Raw genomic sequence first — 22206 nt, 5'->3', positions numbered from 1 at the left:
ATCGCGCCCTAACCGGTTAAGGCGCGTACCACCTACTGTGATTTAAAATATATTAGGTTTTTATTAACATTTGAAGATACGTAATTTAGCGGGCCTTCCTGTGCAAGAGAATAGCTAATAGTTACTTACAACAATGTTAGCAAACAACGTTTAACTTTGACTGACCGTATATCCGGCATTAAACGATGATAACGAGTACTAATATTGCCATTATTAGATAATTCACCTGTAAAAACCTCAGCACATTGCAAACATTACCTACTTGTCTAAAATGTTAACGGAAAAATACCAATGACAATGTAGTTAATAGATAGACTTACCTACGATTAGATATTATAGTATGTATGTTGACCTACCACTTAAATAAAAATGATCAATAATTCAATATTTATAAATTAGATTGCGTACCTGACCGAGTGATTGGATTGACTTAATTATATGTCTATGAAGATAGAAAAAATGTGATAGAAAATTAGGTACCTATAATATTACTAATATTAGGTGTTAATTCTTGTAGGATTTGAGGCTGTATTTTTTGTAGTATTAATTGACAAACCAAGCAGATGAACCAACCGGTGGTATATGAAAATTTAGCGCCTATAAATACAAAAAGTCCTACAAAGTGGCGCCCTGGGTTTACCTACCCTGGGGTGTAGGTTTTAAGCTTTATTTGCCTGTAATTATACCTAAATATTGGACAGAAATAGAAACTTATCGCGGAGCATAGCAAATTGAGCGTAATTGTCATAGTATGTAATCATACCAGCAACCACACCCTTTAGACCGGAACGCAGAATTTCAACAATGTTGCTTTGCGGCAGAAATAAGCATGGCTTTAGGCTTTATGGCTTTACAGCCTCGGACGAGCTTTGTCACAAAAAGCTCTGCTGACGGTGAACGGTGCAAACTTTGCACTTTCACGGTATTCAAATCAAAATGTAGACCTATCACAGGCACTTATGAAGCTTTTAATACATATATGTTTATATCATTGTGAGGTTATTGTGATAACTACATTCGTTACATAAATTAAAACTAAAGCTAGGATTTCCAAACGCACCCTGAAATAATGCTTTGCGCAATTCTAATCGGATTTTCTTTTTCAGGTAGATCCCCACGTAACACATTTCCATGCATCAAGAACACCAACCAGTGAGACTATATGCGGGGGATTGGATAACTAAACATTTTCCCACGTAGGACCGGCCTTCGTGTGGATACAGATTTTTAGACTGCGTTCGTACTACAAGCAAAATGCAGTTCATACGCGCCTTTTTCAAAAGGATCACAGATGATCTGAAGCAAAAAAAGCTAATACCTCTTAAAATACTTTTTTTCGTTCACGCTTCTAGTAAGTATGACTTGGATTCAAAAGTTTTCTTTAGCAATTAATAATAATAATAATAAAGATAGTTGACTCTATACCTTCATATTTTATTTAATATTTAAAGAATAAAGTTTTCTGGAGAAATTCAACTTTAAAATTTATATTACGAATGCAAGAAATTATACATTAACATTCAGGTATTTGGTTCTTTATTATTTTACGAAAGTACATGTAGTAGAGTAGTTGAAAATGGAAAAAATAGAGATACTACTGCTCTTTGGATCCGGTATGACGTCTAGAAAAATGTGCCAAAGACAAATTATTATAAACAAAGTATAAATATTTATTAAAATTTTATGGCACTTGTTAAATATGTATGTAAGAAAGACTACGAAGCGAACATTTTCTACAACTATTATTTAAAAAATTTTTTTCACATACAATTAAGTCAATTCAAGTTCGAGAAAATTTTGTTAGTTAACAATTGTTTTAACTTATTGAAAAATTAACTTTATGTAAAATTTCGAATTCAAATATTGTAAAATTTTTTATAATGTTCAGAACACACCATGATTTTTTCACTTAGACCATTGAACCTCAGAACGTACCAATTTTTAAATACTATGGCAAGCAATGTGAATGTAATTATATCAATAGTTAAAAGATGGGATATCCTTTTACTTTTAAAATAATTAAATTTTTTACATTATTTGTCATAATAAAAAGAAACAGAGATATTCTGTAAAGGATAAAGTGTAGTTTGTTTGTCAAAATTGGGTATTTTTCAGCTTTGTTCGTCTTGTACCCGTACCTGACAATACACATGCGTGAGCTGGGCATCAATGTGGAAGAGACGGCCATCATGTCAGCCGTAACTCCGGTCGTCTCTATAGTGATGCCCCCACTCGCCGGCATGCTGGCTGACAAGATAGGAAACTTCAGGGTTAGTTAATAGGTATAACATAATACAACTCGATTCTATAGAAGGTTAACTACCTACTACCGTCTACAAGCTTCTTGTGTTTTGTGGTTTACTTTGTAAGGATGATTTGTGCATAATTTATCGACAGACGAAATTACAGTGGGATTTATAATTTAAAGCGGTAAGCACCTCTATCTTTTCAGAGTTATGCGCGTTTTTAGTCACCTGCTTTAACTCAGAGTTCCCCTTGTGGGCTCAAGGCTGTGTGAAGTCTACCAATACGCACCTGGCCAACGGGGTGGAGAACGGCCTAAACCCTTCTAATTCTGAGAGCCCTGTAGAGCAGTAGATATATTGCTCCCCGGATAAAGGACAACTCGTTATCTTCTCCCTCTTGCGCACAGGTGGTCACTTCCAAATAATAATGTAATAATAAACAGGGTTACCTAAACTTCTCATATTCCCCGTTTGCTTTGTGAAATTGACACGTTAATTTTATCCCTAGGTATAATTTGAGGATATCATTTTATGTGTCCTGCATAAGCCGTGTTGTAGCGCAATTTGTCGATAATGATGTTGATTATATTTTGTGCCTTTGCCATAGTTGTTGATAAATAGGTAGATCGCGGTTCTTCCATAAATCTACGTTTGAAACAGTCTAATTAAACGAGGCTAATCCTCAATGACAGGGAATAATGTCCGATTCTGATGACAATGGCCATTACCTTGTATTGTGTTCGTATGATGGCAATGTCAAATGTCGATGTTGCCCCGCTCCTATGTATCTGTAGCCTTAGTACAAGTTTCGCTGGTTCGCAATCGAGGAGTCGGTTACGCATATCAAACTCACCGTAAAATTAAATGGGCCTTATTCCACTCGTTTTAGAGTCTCAACTCCTGTACTTCTGATTTTTTTTTTATTTTACAAATGCCACACAGCCCTAGCATCAGAATTTCAGGCAAGTTAGAGCCTTAAGTTAAATTAACAAGATCTATTTTAATCTGTTGTTCAAGTGAAAAAAGTAACAAAAACGACTCCTCAATTGCGAAAGAGCAAATCTTGTACTAAGGGCTCTGTACATCACGGGCCGGCAAATCGACGGCAACGCGACGCGACGACGCGCTTGCGTCACACGACCATTGCCGGAAGCGACACTGACTTTTATTGGCGTATGCCTACATTGGCCAGGGATCATTGCTTTTGTGAGCTCGGTACTTTATAACAATAAGTCTTAGTAAGGCTGGTTACAGAGCAATTCGTTTTGTCCGTACGGACTGTCGGAATACGATCCTTTCGCACACATCTCGTAGTTGTAACTTGTAGTAAAGCTTTTTGTGACAGAGCTAGTCCAGGGAAGCACTAAAACATGCTTATTTCTATCGCTAAGCAGCATTGTTACAATGCTGTGTTCCGATATGTAGTGCGTGGTTGATGTACACAGATTGGCACGTTGCAGGACATGTTTCTTGCATGCATTGTGAGGATCTCCCCTTTTATGGGCAATGGTTCTCAATATGCAATCAGGTGGACCATATCCTTGGGTTGTCAATTTTTACTATAAAAAACAAAACGTATCGCTGAGTCCGTATTGTACATTGCCTCAAAACCACTGTAAAGTTTGCTGTGTAAATGCTATACGCGGGGACGGATTCCGTACTGAGCTATTCGCATCAATGCTATATGATCTCTTCACTTGTATCCCGTTCAGGAGGTCCGAGCGTTCTATAGATATAGAGCATATACATTGCTCTGAAAGCAGCCTTATTTCAATGTATTGTCTGCACAATTATATAATAATACGTCGTTAGGTGCATAGTAACGATTTCGTAATTAGCTATTTGCTGCCTATGTTTGCTTTAACAATACTTTATGCTTTTTACTTATTGTTATATGTGCTGATAAATAAGCTATACTATCATATTGCAAGTAACAAAGATTTGTAGGACACTACTTGGGGCTTACCATTATCGCTAAAAGCAGTATTATTTAAACTGAAGGTGTTGACGTATCAAAAATAAATGCAATCGGACCTAACTCGAAATAGGCTTGCATGTTTATTACTAGCCATTTCTCTCACTTTGCTTCTTAGCAGTCATTGAGATATAGTAATATACTTTCGTACTATTAATGACCATGTGTGTCCGTAGCCTTACAAAGTAGGTACTTTTTTAAGAATCTATTGCAGCTATTGTACAATTTTTATTAATAAGTTCTCGCAATTATAATCTTATTGCGTAATGACACACGGCACGCAATTAATGTTTTTCCGTGAAACACGGTGTTTGCTGCTGCGTCTGTATTCACGGTTGTCATTTGTGGACAATTGTAGCCTTAGTACAAGATTTGGTCGCTCGCAATCGAGTCGTTTTCGCACATCAAAATCTGAATCGTCAAAGAAAAATCACTCGTTTTAGGTATTAGATAGAAGCAGACGTTACTAAGTCGAATTCCATGATATTCAATGAATAGGTGCTAAGAAGCAATTACCTATTCATTGTTAAGTCAATCTCTCCTAATATATGTCAGAGCGAAACGTGCGTAGAGCATTGCATTTGCAGTGCATTGCCAAGGATCTTTTTGGTGTGGAGTGTAAGGATTGAAGAAGTTGTCCTGGATTTGGCGGAGTGTAGCAAATTGAGCCTAATTTTAATAGTACTCGTTTTAGGGAATCCTGATCTTCTGTTTTTTTTACAAACGTTCTGTCAACAGCCCGAGCTAAAGAGTTGTAGGTAAATTGGAGTTTTAATTCTAAGCAAATAAGACCCATTTTTGTCGGATGTTCAACATCCGAGAAAAATTTATGTATTCCATACTTGAAAACGACTCCACGATTGCGAGCGAGCAAATATTGTACTAAGGTAACTGCAATTGCAGCCGGCTCGATCGTTTACGCTGATCGTTCATCTTAAATACTCCATCCTGTTATTCGTTTAGTAGTTAAACGAATAACACGTTCGCTGTTTTATTTACTGAAATATATTTTGGTTTTCAGGGTTCCATACCCATAGGGTAAAATGTGAATCTATTACTAAGACTCCGCTGCCGTCCGCCTGTCTGTCTATCTGTCTGGCTGTATTATGAACCGTTATAGTTAGACAGTAAATTTTTTTACAGATGATGTGTTTCTGCTGCCGCTATAGCAACAAATCGTAAAAATTTAGGGAGCTCTCATACAGTACAAATGATTTTTTGCCGTTTTTATAGACCCTAGAACCATTCTTGCGCGAGTCCGACTCGAACTTTGCCGGTTTTTGTTCTATAATTGATATTATTTATAAAATGTATAAACGTGGAAGTAAAAAAATTGCATTATTGTTTAATCCACCTGGGGCCAGTTTTTCCAAAAAACCTGTTTTTAAGCGATTTAGCAAGACAGGTACTTAATCCGTGTATTTAAACAAAATCACTTTATGTAAACAGTCTACAAATTATTACAGAGTGCTTGAATAATAAGAAAAACAAGCTTTTTAAGGTAAAAAAAATAGATATTCTTCGTGTACCTACTTATGTAGGTACATTTTTAATTATTTTGTAATCATACTTTACTGATTAAGTGTAAAGTATGATGAACTATACCTATATAGATTTTAATGATGTCAACTATTTATAGAGCTAGGTGCTCTATAAATAGGTTATGAATATTTTTACAAACAGTTAGGTTAGTTCTTCTTTGACGTGTATATTTCTGTTTTTTACGGATTAAGTAGCAAGGTTATTACTTCATGATAGGACGCGATGCCCTCGCTAACTCAAACATATTAATCTATTAAATAAATAAACTAACTATTATCAAGCAAATTTTTTTTTATGTAAAGATTCCATGTTGAAAAAGATTATTTAATTTACTTGAAATAAAAAAGGCGACATCCGACAGTCTTTTAATGGATCTCATGGTCTTTTACATTTTGGTATCGAAATATCTGATAACCTTTAGTTTTTCCGTTCCTAGTGCAATCAATATAGAATGTAGGATGTTATTTGCTTTGTGACTACACATTAGTCGAGCTGTTAGCATGTTCCATTCGGTCCTGGGTTACATTCCTAGGTCGGCTAACAATTATAAGATATTGGGGTTTTCTGTCAAGATCATCTCAGAAGCAGCCTAGAGTTTATCGCAGTCTTTTAACACCCCAATTCTGGGACCAGGCCTGCTCTCTCATAGGAGAGACGGTTGCAGAGCATAGACCCACCACACTGTTCCAATGCGGGTTAGTGGGTTATAACCACTTACGTGCATTCCGAGCAGAAGCCGATGCTTCTCTTACTGTAATTCCTTTAACAGAAAGTACACAATACCTAATAATGGCCGACCCGGGATTCGGATCCAAGATCTCGTGACCCGTAGTTGAACAGGCCGTGGGTTCGATTCCTACTACTAGAAAATGTTTGTGTGATGAGCATGACTGTTTTTGGTGTCTGGGTGTTTATTTGTTTATTCTAAGTACTTATGTATATTATTCATAAACATATTCATTAGTAGTGTATTGTCGTAGTATATTTATATTTATTTATACTTTATCTTTAACCTACAGAGAGGAGACCTGTATCATGATGACTATGAAAATATAATGTGCTTATTGAATGTTTTTTTTTCTATAGTTACTCTTAGCGGTATCCTCTGCACTTGGCGGGGCATCAGCTCTGTTGCTGCTGGCTGTTCCAGTGGGACGCATCACTGTAACCTTCCCCTCTGATGTTGACCTGCTGGCATCCTGTGATAGTGGTGCACTACGTCTGCAACAAGTTCGGGATTACCCTTGTAGCCCTCTTCATCCTTTTGCGTATGATGTAAACCTAACGTGAGTATTTTGACTTATAATGTATTTTTAGAAGGAACCTTCTACAAATACATTCTTTTCATTGATTACTTACTATAAAACTAAAAAGGACATACACAATTTTTAATATATAGTACATACTTATTGTAACATAAGAAACATCCTATAACGAGTGCCAGCGGCACGGTATATAATCATTCCGGTTATTCTTAATGCTAGCGAAAAAAATATTCGTTTATGCATTAAATCTGATCAAGTTTTTAAACCTTTTTATATTTTTATTTTTTATAAAGTAACACATCTCATTTTAAATATTTAGGGATGGCCAATGTAGTAGTTACGATAAAAATTGCACAATGAACTAAAAATGTTTTATGCAATAAAAATGCTTTTCAGTTTCAGTCCTAAAAAGATAATTTGAGTAAATAAAATAGTTGATACAAACTAACTTGGTAGTTTTAACTGCTTAACGTGTCATATCTTAATGTTTTCACAGAGTGTTATCGTGTGGTTTTGTTTGCGAATTGCCGCATGAAGTTTCTTCGGAAGAAACAGAGGCTATTGTCCATGCAAATTCCTACGACGTGCATTTGAAATCACAAACTGAGTCACAGCGCCTTGTGTACCGCAACACGGTTTCCTCATTGTTAGCTCAGAAAGAAAGGCCGATAAGAGACCACAGCACTTCGCGGATCATGACTAACGATCCATATTTTAACTCCACCGCTACTAAAGTGGCTGGTAATAGAATATTCTTTCCGTCACCCCAACTTTATCGAATAGATTGTTCCCATGACGGAAACAATGCGACATGTTTATTTGGAAGAAAGAATTACATCAATGACTCTATCGAAGAGGTAAAAGAGATGACGACTTTCCGCATACGAATCACTCACGACGCCCAGAAAAATGCTGCGGAAGTGCGTAATTATTGGGTGAATGCTATATCTCTTAGCAACGAAACTAAATTAGAGGAGGATTATGAGGAAATTGATCCAATAATGTGCAAGAATAGTTTTGATGAGGTACCTATATTACTTTGAGCAATTTTGTAACGTACTTGAATTAAATTGTAGTTAGTGTTGAGTTGATTATGAATGTAGAGCTAAGCTCAAAACGGTCATATTGGATCATGTATTAATAATTTGTCAGAGGTTTTTGTATTTTTAATTTATACAATTAAATATCACTTCCTTCAACGGTGAAGGGAAACATCGTGAGCAAACCTGCACGTCTGGACTTTCTCTATAATTTCTCAGTCAGCCTAGTAGACCTTCTCATTCTGAGTGAAGACCCTTACCCTGTAGTGGGACAGTAATGGGTTGATAATGGTTATAAAGATGAAGATTTATTACAGGAGCTCAATGGCGACATAGTATGGGTTAATGCTGCCTCAAAAACCTTGAACCAGTGTTCGGTAGCATGCGCTGCCACTGCACCTAGAAAAAGCCTTTGCGACAATCGGCAACAGCAGATTGAATTGGACCCATCGTTTACCTTCTGGGCGTACTTGGCTGTAGGTTAATTCAACTGTTATATTTTTAATATAAGTAGTTAATAAGTTCACCTATCACCTTTTTTTACTGGTAATAGATTAACATATTGTTTGTTACTGGTGATAGATTAAAATATCCTGGGATAAGCAATATATGGATGCATTAGCTTTATTCGTCTTCAATAATGCATAAGCTGCAATCAAATACTACCTACATAAATCTTTACTAACATACGAGTATGTATAATGGAACGTGCTGGGGAAATAAACGTGTCTGTCTAATTAATTTTATAAATAAATATATACATAATAGAAGAAGCTATGTACCTACTGAAAAGTGGTAAACAAAGTATTGTAATAAATAATAGAAACTGATAAATAATATTAAAAAAAATAAATATCTTTACTTGGAACAGTTACAATGGTAGTTAAAATACTGGCAAGGGTGGTATTCCAAAAATAAAAACTGTGCTGCACGTAGAATATTAATTAATTGTTATTAAAATCTACAATCTAGTTGATTGTAGATTTTAATAACAATAGTCTTAAGTTTCGGTTTTTTAAAATCTCGCGGGTATCTTTTATTTTCTCGGGATAAACACCTTTAGACCGGAGTATTACATACTTAAACACATATACACAAACACTTTTATATCTAAATATTAGTAAGGATGCTTGAAAGTTTGGTAGAGCACCGCCTTGTACAGATTGGGAAGCGGATATCTTGATAGGAAGATTGCCGGCTAATCGACAGTAACTGCGTAATCGCGAACTTGATACTCAGTCGGCTTGCGGCCTGACCCATTGCCACTGTCCCCATTCTATCTCTATCGTCTGCGGTTTAACGGTGTTCCGCGACGTTGAATAGGCCAAATATAGCGCGGCGAAAACATATGAGGGGCGGCGGGTAGCTATTGGGCTGGCTACCCGTCACCATACGCCGACTCTATACTGTCTGAGGGGGGGGGGGGGGGGGGGGGGGTTCAAGATGGGCTGACCTCGTCTCGTCAGCGCGGGAGCCCCAGCGATCGGTTGGGGTTGTTTTACAGACGTCTCGGAAGTAAACAACGGTTTCCCCGGGCGTCTAACAAAACCAAAAAGAGGAACGTATACCCGTTTAGTATAGGGGGGAGTCCAACATAACCTCCGTCCTCCCCAACGGTTGAAGGTAAAGTAAAGCTTTCCACCACGCCAAAATAAGTATACCATTCGAAGAAATGGCATAACGACTAATTTTGAGAAACTGTCCTAATGAAAATGTTCGGATGTATCTATTAAACCAAAAAAATATCACATTTTTGCAGAAATTTAAGGTTTTGCTGATATCAATTGCACACTATATTAAAAAAAAAAATCATGGCCTTACCTTTTCGTGACGTCGCGTCATACGCAACTTAGAGCTTATATCGTTAGTCCTTGTTCTATAACTAAAGATTATTGATTTTCGTATTGATAGCAAAAAACTTAGCAATTTCTAGTTTGAAATAACAAAATACGTACGCAGCGATTTTCCAAGTTCAAGCCTTGTTCAAGCGGTATGTTTATATATATGTGACGTCATAATTTTGAATTCAGCGTCTCACCTGCCCGGATGGCTAGATTTTGCAATTTTATTTATTGAAAATAAAAACCAATCGCACTTCGAATATAAATAAAAATATGTTTTTATAATGCATGAATTTAAATCTATCATTAGTTAAATACAATATTTTAGACATTCTTTGGTACTGTCATCACATCTGTTACAGCACAAGGGCAATGGGTACAAAAAGAAACCAAAAGTCAACCATGTTTACTATGTCTGTTGTTTTAAACTATTGACTAGTCAACGTCATTGTATACGTCATACACTGCTTGCGGCACAGGATTCCTCTTTTATAGGAGAGATAATTTTATTATCTTAGTGTTATGAGTATCACGCTAAGATAATAAACGGGACCGAGGACTTAACGTGCTCTCCATGGCTGCTGTTAGGATATTTTCTACAGAAAAACCCTATAGGTTTTCTATTAATTCCGACTCGGGAATCGAACCCGTGTTATCCGCTCTTGACCATGGCAGTAACAAACAGCATATAAGTGAACAGACTTATCAGTGATTATTGTTTCTTGTTAGTAGGTTAGGTACCTACTTAATCAATCAGTGTCATTAACGAAATGAAACAAAGAGCGCTATTGAATTTCAATAGGTTTTTGAGTTGCGGACCTTGAAGTAAAGGTCTGAAAATACATGTAAATATATTTAGGTATACCTATTTATATGACAATGATTAAACTTGTGTAATGTGTATCAAGTATTGTGATGGAGGCGTGTTTTGGCACGTAGTTTTGCATAAAGTCACTTTTAAGATATTGGAATTTATACTATGTAAAGATAATAAAAAGCTTTAGACCCAATTCTGTAATCCAGGCAGACAAGTTCGTTGGCAGAAGCTAGTAACTTATATTTGAAGAAACCTGTCGTTTGGAGGGCTGGTGGCGGATTTTGGAAAAGCTTAATTTTATATTAATTTAATTTGATTTAATTTTCATTGAATTACATTTTTTTCGGGACATATTCATATCTTCTAAGTTAATCTATTTATCTTGATTTTATTTCATGAAATTTGTAAAATGGTTTTATTAATGTTTATGGGTGAAGCCTGAAAAAAATGACTATTATAGTATTATTAGTAGCACGACCTCAGGCTAAAATGATGTTGATGATTACAATAAAGATATTTTTGTGATTTTTGGGAGTTGAGTTCTTTCGGCTGAACTACGTCCATATACTTAGACCTGTTCAGTAGTTTACTATATTATGCATTATATTACTAAAATCATGGCGTAGTTTCGTTCTCGGTTTCGTTGACGGCTTGTTCACACTATGTTATGGTTAGATAAAACTACTCGTACTTATTTGAAAAGAGTTGTAGGTACCTACTTAGTTCACGATAAAAAGCCAACATCTTACGACAGTCCAATTGCTTAATTAGTGGGACATGTTTACCCAGTTTTTTTTTACATTTTATTTTTAATCGGTTTCACTGGTTATTATTTAACTTGTTGCGAAATATTCAATGTAATGGTGTATCACTGTATGTGTAAGCTCACACGAGCTAAAGGCCGCACATAAGTACTCTTATTTTAGCTGTTTCATAATTGTATAGACGAGACGTGATCTACGTCGACCTTGTCCCCGATGTATGAGAGCTTGAGTCTGGGTTTGTAATGAATAGGACCATATACATTCTAAGTTTCTGCATTTACAATCACAGCCGTTAAATTTCCTTAAATTAAGATATCGTGACTCGGAGAGCATGTAGTCTCCCGAAACAAAGGTCGTTTTTTTTTCTGCAGAAAGAGACTTAGCCATATCCATGCATTATTTATCCATCTCCAGCCTTTTTATGTTCCCCGTGTCAGAGAACTATAGTACTGTAAGACAGAGCTTGAATCCTGGCGGGCCGTAAGAAAATATCGCATGCTATTGATAAGAGCTTGGACCCCCTGGATTTCGGGTAGGAATTTCCTAGCAGAAAAGCATGAATCCGAAAAAAAGAAGGTTATCAACCTTGGCCCGAGTCATGGAATGTTTACCTATTTATTGATTCTTCCTGACGAATGAGTTCCCCGTTGATCTAAACCAGAAACGTGAGAATCTTATAGCTACTTGTTTATCTTATCAGATTTTCCAGCATAAGGTACTTACTTTTTCTTAGTTTAATATACCTATAGGCGACTTGAAAATGAACAGAAATATGTTTTTCAATTTGGTATAAAGTTATACCATTGCAAAATTGATTGATCTTAACGCTCTCCCACGTTCAGTGAACTAACAATGTTATTGTGTATTCATCTTATAATATGGCGGTCGATAGCGAGGTGTACCAACGTGTGCCTACACTACATACAATACCTACAACAGCTAGAAACGATTTATCACAATAAAATATTTCTGAATGTTATTACGCATTATGTTAACTAAGTTAACTAACTACTTAAATATTATATTAATATTTAATATATTAAATATTATAACTTAAACTCTCTTTAGTATTACTTAGTGGTCATAATTCATAGGTCAGCTTCAATAAAAGTGTTAATTCAAGTTAAAAGAATGATTTTAGGTATCATATTATTTGAATCAAAATGCAATAAAAAAGTGCTTTAAGTTCATTCACTTTGCCTGTATGTCTGTCTGCCTATCCATGTGTCGTTTAAACGGCACGAAATAGCGATGACGATGCAGTTTTTTAAATTACTTATTAGGTAGGTACTTCTCGGCGAATTTATTACATACCTATATTTTACAGAGGCGCTGCAATCAAGTTTAGTTCTAAATCTATCCTATAATTTTTCTGTAAAACTTGTTTAATTTTTAAGTAGGTACGACATAATTAAACCAAAGATGCTTATCCGCAAGTTTGTTTACATCTAAGTTTTTTTACTTTTTTTTTTACTCAATATTTGTAACAAAAATGAGGTTTACTCCATTTATGTTATCGTCAGTTATATTGCAACCATGTTATAATAAGCGTTTAAGAACATCATTTCGCATTTGAGCAGTGTAAAAGGTCTGCTCTAAATCCCTTACCCCTGTGGGAAAGGCGTAAGGGCATTTGCTGATGATTTGCTTATGATCTATGTACGCGAGATTATGAAGTAGGTATATGAAATTATTTGATTAATAAACATTTGCAAACTTTGTGTTGCAGGTTCGTGTGTTTATCGGAATTATCGGAGGCACAGCGTTCGCAATGTTCGAGGGAGCAGTGATTGCAATCGTGAGGGATCAGAGGGCAGATTATGGCCTTCAGAGAGTCTACGGCAGTATAGGCGGCATGATTTCATCGCCGCTCTCCGGATTACTTATTGACTATGCCAGTAGAGGGAAAGGCTATACTGATTTCAGGTAGGAACTTTAGGATTATAATTACTTATTGTTGAATAATTAACGATTATTTTTTTATTCATCATCATCATATCGACCCATTACCAGCCCACTACAGGGCACGGGTCTCCTCCCACAATAAGAAGGGGGTTAAGGACGTAGTCCACCACGCTGGCCCAGTGCGTATTGGTGGACTCCACATACCATAAAGAACATTATGTAGAACTCTCAGGCATGCAGGTTTCCTCACGATATTTTCCTTCACCGAGGGTCCTCCAGTTCGAGGGAAGCCAATTGCCAAGGTCCAAGCTGGTTTAAGTTGGCGGCCTCAATCAGATGAGACTCATAAAGAGTTTATCCTCTCCATGCTCATTCCACATACACTGACGCATTCGAATTTTTTTTGCACACAACTAAAAGTACCTACAGCAAAAAGAAAAGTATAACAAAACAGCGTATTCAATTTTGCGGCCTTATCGCTTCATAGCGACTTCTTCCAGGCAACCAATGGCGAATAAAAACAAATACAGAAAAATATTTCATAAAAATATTTAATGTATAGGTAACCCTATATTGGAAGAAAAATTCAATCGTTTCTCGTTAGTCTAGTAACCCGGATTTTTTGGAATACGCTATTAAATAAATAAAAAACTTTATATTAGTTATATAGGTAAATATTATGAAAGTATATTTCTGGATATTCATTAATTATATAATAATGCATATTGCACAATATAGCATATCGGTTACTCAATATCTTACTTGTATTTACCCTAAAGAGTTTCAAAATGTATCAGATTTAAAAAATTACGTGTTTTCATTTCAGACCGGCTTTTTACCTGTACGCAGTTCTGAAGGTGCTCTCCGGTGTTCTGATGCTGAGTATCGATCTTGAATTCAAACAGCCAGCACAAAATCTCCTGGAGGATGTTATTACAGTATTTCGGAATGTTGAAATTGTGGCGCTCTTCATTGCTTGCTTCGTTATGGGTAAGAATTTGTTTTTTTAGACATTCATTTATCTTAAATTCTTCAGAACATTGTTCCGTGAATTGTTGAGGTACTCTGAGGACTGAGTATATTGAATAACCTTTATTTCAATATTCGCAGAGTACCACTATAGTATATTATATTAATATCATGCATTTTATAATGTTTAAATGTCATCTTTCATTAATTTGTGTTATAGTTATCTACAAATCATGTAGTTCCATCTAGTTATTTTTAGTTGCCCTGCCGTATTAACAAGGTGTTATAATAAATAAATAAATTTATTTGACACCCAGTCCCACAGACACTATGCATCCAATGGCTTAATGTGATTTGGATTTTTTTGGAATATGCTATAAAATAAATAAAAGACTGTATAATATTTCGTTATTCAAATAGGCAAAAAGATGGCACTGGTCTAAGAAGAAGCCCAAAGCAGACTTAGTCGGGTTTTTTTTTGTTATCACCATCTTCAATTGTAATTTGAAAATATTTAAGAAGCAACCTGGTTAGAGCAATTGTTCACACCCAAGCTTTTTTATCGTTCCGTTATCCTTTACATTATGAGAAATATAGGGATTTTTAGACTACTAACTAGTACTAAAATATTTAACAAAGTAACCTTTGCACTAAAATAAAATTTAAAAAGTACAATAAAGGATAGGTTAGGGATGCATAAATTTTAGGTTAGGAACGACAAAAAATTTAAATTGTGAATAAAATAGTGATATGGATGATGCGGCCACATAGAATTTAAGGTTGCGCTTAAGTTTGCAACGTCATGGCATCAACCGGTCATATCACGTTCTTAAGTATAGTATGCATGTATTCTTAATTCCAGGTACCGCGTGGGGTTACATCGAGAGCTTCCTGTTTTGGTTGCTGCAGGACCTGGGCGCTTCCCGTTCCCTGATGGGCATCACCATCACGGTTGGCGGCGTAGCTGGGTTGCCTCTTCTTGTGCTCTCGGGGCCCATCATTAAAAAGCTTGGGCATGCCAACGTTCTGTTTATAGGGTTCCTCTTTTATGCTATCAGACTTCTTGGTAAGTGAAATTTTAGTTCATTGAGCGAGATAGAGTTTAGATGTTTAATTTTTATGTGCCCATATGTGTAACTTCAAATTGAGGTAAAGCCGAAAATCTTATACTAATAAATAAAGCTGGAAGCGATGATCTCAGAAAATATTGGTCGGGTTGAAAATTTCTTTCGGTTGGATATTATCAGTTGGATTTATCGAAGAAGGCTTTATATCATCACGCTGAGACCAATAGGAGCAAAGCACCAATGAAGAATGTTTCGAAATCGGGGATTTTCTTCCTTTTGTTATCTTCCCCTGCGTGTCTAGTTCTAAAGAAAGTCTAAGTTCTAAGTTCTAAAAAAAGTCTGCCACAGCACATGTCTATCTTTTAAGGTTGACTAATACGCGAAGGCCCGCTTTTAAAATTATAAGTAGGTAATACAAAAACGTAAGGGAGGAAAAATTTAAATGCCCACTATAGGTTACACTAAAAATTGAGTTAATCTTACTTATTTTACTTTTACTTTTACTTTTAACTTAAATTTACTTACTATTAGGATTAATTTACTTTTAACTTAAAATAGCAATGTTGGATGTACGCTAAATAATATACTTACCTACCTACTGATAATAGATGAGTTTAATATATCATCTACCATTCCGTGTTCCTACTTCACAAAGACGCATTTTCTTTATTTTACATTAAGGTATGTTTATTGTATATTTCCTGACTAAAATAAATCGATGTGTGATACATATGAACTGTGTCTTACATATATGAAACTTAACTGGCTACGAATAAAAGAGTAAACGAAAATGTGTGCTCGCATCTCTCAGCAGTAAATGCAGTAATATATGAAACTTGACTCTCTCTCTCTATCTTCACTAACTTATATCTCCCTCTGAACTTTCGTTCGCCTCGCCCGATCACACATTACGTAACGCCTCGTCACGCACTCACCAGCCACGCACTCGAAAGTCGAAGTTTTACATTAAAAATGATAACTTATTTTTGGCTAGCCCAACTTCTATACGGCGTTGAACCTTATGAATTACAACAGGTTACTCGCTGATCTACAACCCATGGCTGTGTCTGGTATTCGAGGCGTTAGAGTCAGTGACGTCATCGCTGTCGTTCACGGCTGCCGTCACGTACGCGGCTCGCCTTTCTTCCACCACCACTGACACCTCCGTACAAGGACTACTGGGAGGAATTTATTATGGAGTTGGTAAGTTCAACTACTTAACACTTTCATCAGTGAGATGTGTAACCTGTTAAAGTATAATTCCCATAGGTCTGGTTTCGATTAAATAGCCCGCCAAGCAGTATTTGGAGCATTGGTGTATTGTAGACCCTCAACGCTACTAAGTTCTTGTTGTCTGGAGTAGATCAGCTATTTTTGAGATTAGATTAGGCGATGAGTTCGCCTTTGCGCACATATGACTATATACCAAGTATTACCGTTTGTTTGTTAACCTTGTTTTCTTTCTGTATGTGCAAAAGAAATAGTAATAGAACAAAAATATATTAAGCGCAAATGCGGTCTTATAGCTTTAAAAGATCTCCTCCAGGCAGCCCTTAATGAAATAAGCAAATAAATGATTATGGAGATGCAAAATGTTAAAAATATGACATTTAGCTGTTCTGGAAATTATCTCTCACGGAAAAACTGACGGACGACAATAAATATAAAGTAATAATTATTTAATTAACATTATAACATTTATAAGTGGCACTTTGGAATCTTACACATACATTTTATTTATTTGTGTTGATAGGAATGCCGATTAAAAATATGAAATCATATTTTCATTTGAACTGCGCAAAAATTTGAATTTAGTTTTATTGGAAATTAGATAGGTACTATAATAGTACCTACCTAAAGATCTAATAACTTGCTATTTATCTCTGAGTAAAATTTCTTTCCTATTTATTTTCCAGGCAAAGGTTCCGGTAGTCTTATCGGAGGTTATTTGATGAAATTCTTCGGTACGAGACCTACGTATCAACTTTTCGCAGCTGCGATGTTTGTCACCGGTTGTATCTACTACCTCTTTAACCAGTTTTATATCCGAAAGAGAACTAAACTCGATAATAGCGACATCTGTAAAAAGAAGCCTTCGTTAGACATCGAAAGTCGCGACACAAGCCACGAAGTTACGAATAAGGAGTCCGAAAAAGCAAATACCCCGCTAGATGTCGCTAGTAAGAATGAAGTTATAAAGAATTGTAACAATGAAACAATTGAAGACTCAAATAAGCTGACAGGCCCGACGCTTTTATTAGTCCCTGAAGCCACAGATGGCAGTAGCGACTCTGGATTCGATAATCCTGCGTATAACGAAAATGATACCGAAAATGGTGCGAGAAAGATCGAGAAACCTATATAGTATTTGAAATCATGTGATAATATTGTTTTAATTTAAGACTACGATTAAATAAGCTTGAGTTATTTCTTAGGTCTTTGTAAATTACTGTATAAATTGAATAATGTCAGTTATTTATTATTAAAGAACTTTATACCATTCGTGATTGATTTTTTAAAAACCTAAAACTTAATAGTATGGCTTTCACCATGCCTTGTGAAAAAAAGTTGAATAGAGAGTTTTCCGTCTCCGGGCATTGTATTAAAATTTCTGATGCTGTTATACCAAATCTTTAAAAAAAAACTAATATCATCAAATACCTATAAAAGCCCATTGTCGGACTGAAGGCCTCTCTCAAGGAGTTTCTCCCGTCTCTCGCATTTTACGCTGGGCAGACGAGTTGGAAATCACAGTAGTAGTAGTAGTAGTACAGAGCACATTGCTGCCCATCCTCCTTATATTCCCTTAGTCACTCCATACGACTCCTGCGGGTAGTGGCCAAAATTCTGATGTGGCGACATCACATGGCAAAACTAAATTGGCAGGTCTAAAGAAGTGCTGTTTTTTTACTCAATATCTCCTGGATTGCGTTTTTGGTTATTATCAAGTGTGATTTTTAACTATTTAGGGTTTCGTACCTAGGATAGAAACTATACAACATTAAAAAATATATAAAGTTTTTTGGACAGTATTACACATAATAGTTTGTAAAGTATTATCTACTGCTGATTTTTAAAAACTTTGGTAGTTAGTTCGTATTAATTCGTAGTTAATTTTTACGTTTTGGTTAGAATACTTATGTATTATTTAGTATATATAGTAATTTTTATGTTTAGTGAGAAATGAACAACTATTTATTTGTAATCTGTGTTAACCTTATATACCTACACCTATCTCAAGCTTTTTCTAATGCCGTAACGTTATAGGGTTCTGAACCGCATTTGTTTAAAGGGTCACGATAAAATTTTTTTATGAAATAGGTATGGCTTATTACCCTTTTCGGACACGAACATTAAATAGCTTATACAAATAAGTGAAACTTTCTACACAGACGTGGTCGCGAGTGACATTGATTATCCCGCTAATAGTGTAAATTTTACCCAGACTTGGGTCATCTAAATCGTGCTTCAGGCGTTCTACATACTGCAGTACCGCTATAAATTATCACAATTTTGTACCGACTTGTCAATTCAAAAACTAACTCGTGCGAGTGCTTTTAGTAACACCAAACATTTTCAAATTAGACTTCGAGTGGAACACTTGGGACAAGTGCGGTTCAAATGCATAAATAATATTTAAGATGAAATCGAAAATAGTTATTGCTACTTTATGTGTTTTTCTATGTGAATACAGTGTTAGCGCTTTAAGTTTTCCCGGACCTCGAGTGTATGTAGTTACACCATCAACGCGAATTCTGAAAAAAGATGAAGGGAAGCCAACTCCATTTTACTATCATAATTGGATGAGAAGGATGGATACAGGGCCAGACACTACAACAAGTACAACCACAGAGCCCGCAAAGGTGAAGACTCCTGATTTAATATTTGCAGAATTTGAGTCTGATGGCTCTCAGCAGAAGTCAATAAGAAAATTACTGGAAAATGAAAGAACCTATCCAAAGAAAAGTACCATGAGTCCCATATATGTACCTGATGATGAAGAAAACAAAGTCACACGTGTTGTTAATTATGGGTTGCCGGTTAAAACAATTAACCAAAATGATAGCTCCACCGAAAATAATAGTTATATTTTAATGTCACACGATGAATATAATAATAATTTTCCCGATCCAGAGTATGTAACAGCTTCGCAACCGACTTTACCAACGACAGCAAAAATAACGACAACTACTCAATCACCAATCAATATTCAGAATATATGGCATGTGATTGACAGTGAAAAAGCTGATAAGTATTTGAATAAATGGGAAGAAATATCATTTGATCCTAAAACTGGAGAAAATACCAATATCGCGGCTACCGACCATGGTAGTGGGAATGAGAAAAATCACCGACCAGTTACCGATGAAGTTTTCAAACAAGAATATGACGATGACGATGTAAAGATTGATGACAATTTTGCATTACCAGGGTAAATAATAAACATTTGATAGTATATTGCACCAAACTATAACTTGGGAATTTTGCGACTTTTCAGTTAATTAACTTCTTTAAAGTTTATAAATATGTAGTTCTTAAATTGCTTTTTTATTTGCAGATTTGTCACAAATCCTGGAAATGGAGCCGAAAATGAATCTAGAGCTATACGGACGGAACAAAATATACGATTTCCGTACGTTAATCTTAAACCATTCCAAATGAAGCCATCAAAGAAACCTTTACTTAACAATATATCAAATGGTAAAAAGAGTAATTTATTTACATCTTTAGATAACTTCTACGATTTAAAAAGTCCCGTAAGAGGAGAAGCTCAAGATATCGTCCCTACAGCTCCCATTGACCGTTACAATCCAGCCCAACCATACTTACCGCAGCAGAAATATGGCAGCAATTTGTCAAAACAGTCAAGCCCAGGAAAAGCAACTGCTAGCTTAGTGCCCCCGCCTCCACCTCAACCAAGCCCAACTGGTATTGATTTTCCAGATCCAATTAGTTATGAATCTTTTCCCCCCTATGCACCATCTGGTCCTGATTTCGGACCAGCGCCTGCACCTGCACCCCCTGTTTCTGTATCGATAGCACCTTCAAATACTGTAGATTTCGACGCATCGGTTCCAAATCCCAGTGATGATGGTCCTATAATGGATACAATTTATCGTTATAAACCTTCATCTGCCATTGGCGATAGTGATAATACTGCTCCTATGATGAACACAGGATACAACTACAAACCACCATCCGCCCCCACACCTCAATTCTATCCTACGCCTGTACCACCGAGTAAACCGTTTCAAGGCTATTCATACAATAAACCCAGCATGACTTCTGATACCTCTCCTATGACAGTGGCTGATAAGCCTGAATTTCAGGGATATCATTATAGTAAGCCAGTTTATCATAAACCGCCTGTCGCTGACATGCCACCGCACTATGGGTCCCACCCTACCTACGGTCACGACGGTTTCCCACCTGTTACATATGAACATGACGATTCACCTCCTCATATTTATGGACACGATGATGCTCCTCCACATATTGATGAAGACGACTATTCTCCACCTCATAGTCATCATTCTGATGACGATATGACTTACAGTAGTAAACCATACGGCGATGTTAAAGGGGGAGATGATATGAATGGTCATGATATGGGTATGAAGCCACCAGCACCACCGTCACTTAATACTGATGTTAAACCAGGCGCTTACGGACCTTCACCGGATGATCATGGATTTCCAAGCGATTTTCCGACGGACTTCAAATTCCCTCCAGATTTTAATGATCATTATCATGATCATGAACACGAACATTACCATATCGTTGAACATCCGACAACAACTACGGAAACGCCTCGAGTCAATCGATTTAGTTACTATTACTTAGGAAAGAAATTGTATTATCTACCATTGTATTTTAGTGTGTACTTTATAATTTATGTAGGTGCTTTAATCATAAAGGCTGTATTGAGACACAAAATTGTATACCCTAATAGTTGGAGACCAAATACTACGACATCCACTTTCTTTTCAAAAAGATCAGTTGATCAATATCTTTCTCATGAAAATCTTCATGACTTAACAAAAAAAGTTACTCATGCCATCTCTACAGCCGCAGAAAAGTATATGGATAATAAAAACTACGAATAACTATAGAGACATAAATAATTATAAGGTAAGAATGTATATAAAATCATAGGTTAATAAGAATTATGAAATAAATGTGCGTTAAGAACTGGACATATTTAAATGCACGTTAAGCATTTGCTTGTTATATTTATTTAACATTTGAATATTTGTTCATTATCTTAACGTTTGGTTAGTTTGACATACATGATTTATTAAATAAAGTATTGATTTTTATTTCTAATGTTCCCTTTCCTTTTTTATAACTCTCCCTTCGTGCTATAATTAACACCTTATACTATAAATCCGCCATATAATATAACCAAACAGTGGTAAAGTTTTTTATAATTTTCTCCTATTCCTGTTTTGTGGTGTAAAAATAAAGATTATAAATATTAAATAATATTTTCATTGTATTACAAGATAATCTTCTAAATAAATAGGTCTACATAGGTGGCATTTAAAAAAAATCTATTTGAATAGTTATTAAGTTAACTTAAATATTATATAGTGTAGATATTTTTTTTATCTGCTTTGACATAGCTAGTAGGTACCAGTACTTCTGTTGTGAAATCCGGACCTATACTAAACTAGGGTCTAGTTTAATATAGGTAATGATTTTTTGTATAACAGAATGAAAAGCACAAAACTACTCTCGGTTTAAAAACCTGTTAATTATAATTAACACTTTA

At 35.7% G+C, this 22206-nt stretch overlaps 2 protein-coding genes across 3 annotated transcripts in view; both read left to right on the top strand.

Moving 5' to 3' along the window:
• Positions 1-17882, top strand: part of LOC120633767 — a 29814-nt gene extending 11932 nt beyond the window's left edge. Inside the window, exons 2-11 of one of the 2 annotated variants that reach the window (XM_039904118.1) lie at positions 1111-1351; positions 2116-2270; positions 6850-7049; positions 7525-8053; positions 8386-8544; positions 13220-13416; positions 14222-14385; positions 15227-15430; positions 16467-16634; positions 17348-17882. In XM_039904118.1, coding sequence (XP_039760052.1) covers positions 1255-1351; positions 2116-2270; positions 6850-7049; positions 7525-8053; positions 8386-8544; positions 13220-13416; positions 14222-14385; positions 15227-15430; positions 16467-16634; positions 17348-17796 — 2322 coding nt within the window. In that variant the 5' untranslated portion in view covers positions 1111-1254 and the 3' untranslated portion in view covers positions 17797-17882. Of the gene's footprint in view, positions 1-1106; positions 1352-2115; positions 2271-6849; positions 7050-7524; positions 8054-8385; positions 8545-13219; positions 13417-14221; positions 14386-15226; positions 15431-16466; positions 16635-17347 lie in introns of both variants that reach the window. The other variant, XM_039904110.1, reaches the window with a different exon arrangement.
• A 1190-nt stretch (positions 17883-19072) lies between these two features.
• LOC120630667 lies at positions 19073-21538 on the top strand. Its single transcript, XM_039899936.1, has 2 exons — positions 19073-19863; positions 19990-21538. The coding sequence occupies exons 1-2, from the start codon at positions 19073-19075 to the stop codon at positions 21536-21538; spliced, it is 2340 nt and encodes a 779-aa protein (XP_039755870.1).
• Positions 21539-22206: the final 668 nt, after the last annotated feature.

Source organism: Pararge aegeria, chromosome 2, assembly GCF_905163445.1.
Source record: "Pararge aegeria chromosome 2, ilParAegt1.1, whole genome shotgun sequence".
NCBI classification, from domain to species: domain Eukaryota; kingdom Metazoa; phylum Arthropoda; class Insecta; order Lepidoptera; family Nymphalidae; genus Pararge; species Pararge aegeria.
The sequence above is the reverse complement of the archived record's forward strand: the minus strand, read 5'-3'. Positions and strand labels throughout refer to the sequence as shown.